This window comes from Corvus brachyrhynchos, unplaced genomic scaffold (genome assembly GCF_000691975.1).
Source record: "Corvus brachyrhynchos isolate BGI_N302 unplaced genomic scaffold, ASM69197v1 scaffold257, whole genome shotgun sequence".
Classification (NCBI taxonomy): domain Eukaryota; kingdom Metazoa; phylum Chordata; class Aves; order Passeriformes; family Corvidae; genus Corvus; species Corvus brachyrhynchos.
Genome location: NW_008239119.1, coordinates 42,509 through 50,238, shown reverse-complemented (window position 1 = coordinate 50,238; position 7,730 = coordinate 42,509). Strand labels below are relative to the sequence as shown.

Here is a 7,730-nt window from a genome sequence, read left to right as displayed (position 1 = left end):
GCCGAGGTGAGCGTCCCTGTGGGTGATGTGGTGGTTGTACCAAGTGACAGGAATGAAGGGGAGAACCCGGAGGATACCAAAACCCAAGTGATCTTGCAGCTCCAGCCGGTGCAGCAAGGGTGAGTAGGATTGTACTGGTGTAACTGGGAGGTGCGAAGTGGGATGGGGGGGAGCCCTGTGGGTTTTCATGGTCCGGGGACAGAGCGTCACTGTGTTTTCCAGGTCTGCGTCAGTTTTGTGCCATGCAGGGGAGAGAGAAAATGCAACAAATTAAAGCTTTAGTGTGTGTGGCTGTCACGGGGCCTCCGAGGGCTGAAATTGTCCTGCGAGGCTGTGTTGGTGCAGTGCTCCTGGATCGTGGAAGCAGTGCTGTCCCAGTCTCTCTCTTCCTTCTCCAGTCCCAGGGTTGGGTTTTGCCACACTGCAGCTGCTGAACGCAGTGGTCTGCGTGTTCAGACCTTTATGTGCCTCTGTGCCAGCTCTCCCCTAAAATAATCCTCTTCTAAAAGTGAGGCTGGGATGTGGAGGGAATTTTGTGGCTCCCTGGCAGCTGCTGCAGAGAGTGGTCTCATCTGCACTCTGGAACAATCAGGATGGAAAAAAACTGGCTCTAGTTTGCTAATATTTGCAGGGCAGGGTGGCTGTGGGCCTGACAGCAACTTCCCTTTGTGGTCATCTGTGCTGCAGTGTCACACAGGACTGGAAGGGAAATCCTGGGACACTGGGCTCTGCTTCCTGCTGTTGAGGGTGACAGAAAGCAGAGGAGAAGGCACAGGGAAGCCTGCAGAGCCGCCTCAGTGGCGCTGGCAGTGTGGAGGGTGGGATGACAGCACTGGGAATGCTTCTGCATGTGTCAGGCCTTGGGATTATTCGTGTTTTGTACGTGCCAAAAAATTCCTGGTGATTGAAGCTGTATCAGACAAAATTCATGTCCCTTGAGGACAGGCAAAAAGAAATTAACTGAATTTTTAACCCTGTGCTGTGAATCCTAATCTCCCATGATTTATATAGTTTGTTTATGGATGGCCACTTTCACCACAGGATTTACCAAGAGGGCTCTGAGGCCAGCGCCGCTGTGGTGGCCGTTGAAACCCACACCATCCACAAGCTGGAAGAAGGGATCGGTGAGTTCCCACTTGGCATGGATGAATCCCCTCCTATGCAGGGCTGGTGTCTCCAGTCCGCTGGGCTTCCTTCTGGCTCTGCCCCTGCAGATGCTGATTCCCAGGCATGGATGTGGGTGCAGGGGCTGGGCATACTCTGGAGTAAGAGTCTGCTGTTACTGCTTGGTCTCAAAGTCCTGGAAGTGAGATCCTGGCTCTCCTGCAATGAATGGTAAGGGCTCCCACAGGGTGCAGGGGAGCCGGGATGTCACCCTAGTCATGTGTGCAGACACTGGCAGCAGGGATGATAGTGATGAAGATGTGGTGGCTGAAGCATCAGGCTCTGGTTGCTGGGTCTTTGCTGAACCAACAGTCCGATGGTTTGGATTGGATGTTCAGAAGAACCAAGCAGGCTGGCTCCCAGTGCTCCCTGCCATCCTGAGCAGTATGTGGGAAAAGGCTCCTGTCACCGGGTGCTGTCACTAGATCTTGACTAGAGTTCTGCTTCCTGTGTGGGTATGGGTCTTTTGGCAGGCTTAGCAGAAACTCTGCACGTGAAGAGAATATATTATCAATAAATATCTGGTATCACTGCTAAAGAGGTACCAGAGCTACAAGAATTGGAGAGATATCTGTGCTTCAAACTTTAAACCATTTTGTTGCCACTAAGATTGTTCTCACTGACACCTACCCTCTTACAGATGTGTTGGATTTCTGATTTCACGTTTCCTTATAAATGAACTTTATTTGGAGCATTGTTATACCAAAAAGCAGATCCCAGTTGCTGTTAAGAGTTAATCTGAACTAACTCTGAGAAGACAAAGAGAGGACTGATCCTGAACTGGGATCTGGCCTTTTTTTTGGTTTCCCAAGTGCAGGTCTCACAGCCTGTGAGCTTCCAGCTCCTGCCTTGTGGGATTGGAGCCTCTTGGGTGGAAAGTTTCATTTTGAGTCGTTCCTCCCTCAGACCCCAGCACCCTCGAAACGAGTGAGGAAATCGAGATCGCCTATCCCATCACCTGTGGGGAGAGCAAAGCCATCCTCCTCTGGAAGAAGTTTGTCTGTCCAGGAATTAATGTCAAGTGTGTGAAGGTAAGGGAGAAACTCCCAGTGGATTTCTCCTCTGCTCTCCAGGTGCGCTGGTTGGCCTCCACAGGAATTCCTTAGTTTTTGTGTTTCATCCTAACCGAGTCCTTGGATTGTTGGTGCTAAACTTGTTTTTTGATGGGGAGAAGCATGCAAAGAGTGGGTTAAGGAGGGAAGGATATCTATCACCCACTTCATATTTCAGCTGTATTGGCCTTTGAGGAGGGACTGAAGGCAGGCAGGAGATGTGTGTTGAGATCTGGCAGAGCTTTGCCTCCTCCCTTTTCCTCGGTGTCCTGGTACTCCACTCCTGTCACTTCCTTGGCAAGCAGGTTGCATTGAGAAGGGAAATCTTGGTGTTACCTTTTCCCACCTGAGAGCATGGCAATGTGACAGCCAAGCCCCTTGTGCTCCTGCCCCTCAAAAGGAACTACTCGAGTCACTGGAGCAGGGCAGAATGGATGCCCAAGGGAATACCTGTGTCAGCTGGATGCTGCTGGGCCATTGGATGTAACAGAAACCTCCTGTAATGATCTCCAAGATGACTGTACATGTTCATAGGAGATGATTTGGTTCATATAAAGCCTTCAGGGCTGTTCTTGGTTAAGGCTGTTCTTGGTTAGGGCTGTGAATGCCTGTGGCTGGCAGATCATTCCTACAGACGTCCTTCCTGGAGCTGTGAGCGTTGCTGTGTCCAGGGGATCAAAGCTGGGAGGGATCTGAGAAGCAACTCCTCTCTCTGGGTGGAAGTGGGGGCTCAGATGAGCTGTGTTGGATGTCCCAATCCTCCCAAGCGATGTTACCCTGTTTGCTGAGCCTTTACTTGTCTCATTGCCAGTTCAATGACCAACTGATCAGCCCGAAGCATTTTGTTCACCTGGCTGGGAAGTCTACCCTGAAGGATTGGAAGAGAGCCATTCGCCTTGGAGGAATCATGCTAAGGTATTTGACCCTGTCCAGCTTCAGGGCTCCACCGCTGTAGCTGCAGGACCCCCAGCAGGTGTTTTGTCTGCTTTGCAGTCCCCAGGAGGCCTCTTGGAGGCCCACAGTACCTGGCCAGCAGCCTGCAGAGATCCCGGCCCCATGATGTGAGGGTCAGGATCCCTCATCCTGGACAGAAGTGGCCTTGCCTGGGGAACCTGGGGTGGAACAGGACTGAAGCCCTGTATGTGAAGCTGGGGCTGGCTTGTATTTGCCATTTGAAAGCCTTGCAGGAGATTTTTTGTGTGCAGAGTGGCCCTGGGATCTCCCTTTCTCTTTCCTTCCCATGGCCATAGCATTCCCAGGTGGAATACTGCCTTTTGTCTTCAGGCTGAGATTTGAGCTGAGCCTGATTCTATCCCTACTCCCTGCACAGGAAGATGATGGATTCAGGGCAGATTGACTTCTATCAACATGACAAAGTTTGCACCAACACCTGTCGAAGCACCAAGTTTGATCTCCTGATCAGCAGCGCCAGAGCACCAGTGCCAGGGCAGCAGAGCGTGGTGCAGACTCCAACCTCAGCTGATGGTAGGAAAGCAGTTACCAATGCCATGGGAACTTCCCTCTGATGCTCCTGTCCCTCCCACACACACTTTACACCTTCTCCCTGGGCACAGCAGGGCAGTCCCACCAGGAGATTGCTCTGGTTTCTGGGAAGGAAAATGCTTCTCATGTCTGTTTGGAGAAGTCTTGGCAGCATCCGTCAGGGAGCTCTGCTCTGCAGGACTGGGAAGGCTGGAAAACTGCTGGCATCAAGCAGCTGCTTTCCAGAGAGGCAGTGTTGGTAGCCAGGAGTGGGATTGAGAGCCTTGCAGGGATCCTTGCTCTGGGATCATCACGTGAGCAAACACCTGTTAGAGCTCGCACAGCATTTTCTGATATATTTTCCAGTTGGGAGTCTGTTATAAAGGCATGACTTAGGCTCATACTTAGGAGTGAATTTAGAGATGCTGTCCTCCTTCAGAACATGCACGTGCAGAATGTGGTGGCTGGACATGATTTGATTGTTGTTCGAACTGCAAGTTCTCAGTGATCCTATGCTGCAGAGCAGAAACAGATCTCTTTGCTGAGGTTAAGGGAGAAGACTATTCCCAACTGTATCACACTGTTAAGCTGGGTGGGTTATATTTCTCTGAGCCCCTGGGTGGGTGACATGGCAGAGTTGTCCATAGGCTAAGGAGAATCTCTTGGAAAGCACCATAGCCAACTTAGAGTGGCTGCACATTGGTTTAGTCCCAAATTTGATCCAGAAACTTAGGATCGAGTCAGATCCATTTCCCTTCTATAAACCAGCTTGGACCCTGGCACAATTTCCTGAGGGATTAGGGGTGCAGAGCTGCCTGTGAATGATGCAAGGCGAGAAGGGTGGCTGGGCTGAGCCTTATTTGTTCCCTTCTTTATTCTGATCCCTTTCTGCTCCCTTGAACCGGGACTCCACTGTGCAAGGCACATGGTTTTCCCTCCAGAAGCCCCAGAGTTCTTCACAGTTCCAATTGAGAAGCAGCAATATTTGCTTTTAACTGTTTTGGTTGAAAGGATCCAAGCACAAACCTGACGCAAAGAGTGAAAGAGAGCCTGGGGAGGACTCAGGGGTTGGGAAGCAAAGCAGGGATTCAGGGCTGGCAGAGGGAGCTGATGGGGGCTCTCTGGCAGGGAGCATCACCCAGATCGCGCTGTCGGAGGAGAGTATGGAGGAGGGGATCGAGTGGAACTCGGCTCTGACAGCTGCTGTCACCATGGCCACTGAGGAAGGCATGAAAAAGGACACAGATGAGATCTCAGGTAAGCTCAGGCTGCTTGTTGGGTGGTTTTTTCCCCTCTCCTCCCCTGTTACATTTTGGAAACCTAAATCTTCAAAACAAGTAAAATCTGGGCAATGACAAAACTGTCCCCCAGCCCCTTGGCTATCCCAGCATTTCCCAGGCATGGAGGCTTTCTGCCAGTGGAGCTCCTTACCACTGTAGTACTTTGTCCGTGGCCTCGTGGCGGATGGATGATCCCCTAGATCAGATGTTACTGGTTACAGTGAGGGGCTTTTCTATTTTATTCCAAGGATGTGAAACACATCTGCCAGCCTGGAGCCAGGCTGGAACCAACAAGGAGCAGAGTCATGTTTGTTCCCTGTCGACTCTCTGTTCTGTCTCTCTGGCCTTGCATTCCCTTGTAGTATCAGTATGGAAACTTAGCTAGAATTTCCTCAAATAATGATATTAAGTTCTGCACCTTGCAGAAATGTGAAATGTTGCCTTGGAAGTCATGGACTTGCTTGAAAACCTGTTCCTGATTTGCTCCCCAAGTCCATTTTGCTTGGCTTGGGATTGGTTAGTTTTTTCACGTGTCCTGTCCACCCCAGTGGCCAAACTACCTTGCAAAGGTAGTCACTTTGAAAAGATACGTTTGTCTGAGAGGTTTGAGGTGGCCCTGTGGGAAAAATGCCAAATGCTTGTACATGTTGACTTCTTTTCCTCCTCTTTTGTGTCAGAGGACACACTGATGTTCTGGAAAGGAATAGCTGATGTGGGGCTGATGGAAGAGGTGGTGTGCAACATCCAGAAGGAGATAGAAGAAGTCCTAAGAGGTGTGCAGCAGCGGTTGGGTCAGTCTCCCTTCCAGATGACAGGTAGGTTGTGAGGAAGAAGCCTCAAAAGGGCAGCTGCAGGCAAAACAAAAAGTGCTAAGGGTCCATCCCACCATGTAAAGCTGGTGAGTCAGGATAGGGAGTGAGTTCCCACTCATTAGCTGAGTTGTGGGAGCACAGTCTCTGTGTGTTCTCAGCCTGCCCAGCTGTGAAGTCCCCTTGCTTCAAAGCACAAGGACACACTGTTCCACCCTGTTCCCTCAGCAAAGTGACCCTGGCAGCTTGCTGGGACCATCAGATGACTGTCTGCAGCTCCCAGCCCTCATGGAAGCTCTCCCAGAGTCACTTGGACTGGAGTTACTCAAACACTTCTCTGTGACACTGCAGGCTTAAACAGGTCCTACCCCCTCACTTCTCGTTCTGCTTTCACTGGTGCCAGAAAACCTGTTTTGGGGGCTGAACCAGATGAGGGAAGCAATCTGGGTTAAAAATAACTCCCCTCCCCTTTTTAGGGTTATTTTTAACTTGGATCAGCTCCCTAATCCGGTTCGGCACATGCCCCTGTGAACACCTCTTGTCGATGCTCTTCCTGAGAGAACATCCATGTAGCCACAAACTTCATTTTACCCAGGATTTTTTAAAAAAAAATTTCTAATTTAACTTTGGGCTGGCGGGTCTTTGTGTCTGGTAGGTGGTAGTTCTTTGGGAACTGCGAGTGGTTGAAGTCAGTGGATTATAATAGACATTTTGCACAGTTTTCAGCGGAGCTTGGCATGTTAATGACACTGTCAGCAGCATGGGGTGATGATTTGTGGGTGGAGAGCTCATTTGTATCTCTGTGATTGCAAATTACACTGTCATTTGCAGCAATTTGGAGCTGCTTGAGTGACACAGCTCTGTTCAATTTGCTTTATCATGTGAATGGGATTTTTTAATCCTGGGATGTCAGAAGGATGAGGGAGCTGGGCTTCCCCTTGTTAGCTAGCCCTTGTGAAAGAACAGAGAGAGTTTGAAAAAGCAGTAGAAAATTTTTGGTGTAACAGGAGCATCTTTTGAGTGCCCAAGTCTTAACATCCCTGTGCCCTTTCCTTGGAGATGCCGCAGTCCTGAACAACGTTGCCCATACATTTGGCTTAATGGACACAGTCAAGAAGGTACTGGACAACAGGAAAAACCAGACAGAGCAAGGAGAGGAGCAGTTTCTTTACACATTGGCAGGTAAAGTGCCTAATAAGGGTTCACATCCTGCTGCTACTCTTGGGAATGGACGTGACTTTCCTTCCACACAACCCCAATGAATGAGGGTTAGTGTTCACTACAGGCTACCCCAGAACAAGTGCATCCCAATCCCTTTCTGTCCTAGGGCTTGAGTGGAATTTTCTCTCTCCCCTGCCTCACAGAGAGCAGTTGCTTGGGGCGTTGGACAGCCCAAAGTCCGTGCCCTTTGCTGCAGTCGGGGTGCTGCGGGCTCGAGTCCAATTCCCTCGGGATCAGGAATAGGACCTGCCAGCTCAGTGCTGGGCCATAGTCACCCGAGCCGTGGACAGTGTCATGCTGTACCTGAGCTAATAAGCCTGTCCGAGTATGGGGTGCTGAGCTTCTGCTTGTCTTGGCTATCGGGGCTACCTGCTTGTCTTGCGGAGCTATTGGGTGTCCTGCTCAGCTTCCCCTGAGCTGAAGCCACTGACTGACCTGGGATCCCCAGAGCTGCTCACTGAATGTGTCTCCCTCCTCGCTATGTCCTGTAGGATCTGTTGTTATCTGAGATGTCCTAGTCCCCTACTGCCCTGAATAAATGTGGTTACTGTGCTACTTCTGGCTCCCAGTGTTCCCACCACTGACAAGGGTTGAGGGGGTTGTTTCGCTGACCCAGGCATCCTGCTGCTGTCCCTAGTGCAGGTGCTTGGCTCCTGGGGAGGTGACCCAGCCAAGCTCAGGAAGCAATTCTAACTGCCAGGGTGGGGGGGGGAGGTGGGGGT

General features: G+C 50.7%; 1 protein-coding gene across 1 annotated transcript in view; it reads left to right on the top strand.

Moving 5' to 3' along the window:
* The window catches only part of GMEB1 (glucocorticoid modulatory element binding protein 1), a gene marked incomplete at its 5' end in the record, with an annotated part of 9,812 nt that continues 2,082 nt past the window's right edge, over positions 1 to 7,730 (top strand). The window contains 8 exon segments of the mRNA XM_017739896.1: positions 1 to 119; positions 1,042 to 1,124; positions 2,071 to 2,195; positions 3,028 to 3,131; positions 3,547 to 3,701; positions 4,827 to 4,955; positions 5,656 to 5,793; positions 6,847 to 6,969. Coding sequence (XP_017595385.1) covers positions 1 to 119; positions 1,042 to 1,124; positions 2,071 to 2,195; positions 3,028 to 3,131; positions 3,547 to 3,701; positions 4,827 to 4,955; positions 5,656 to 5,793; positions 6,847 to 6,969 — 976 coding nt within the window.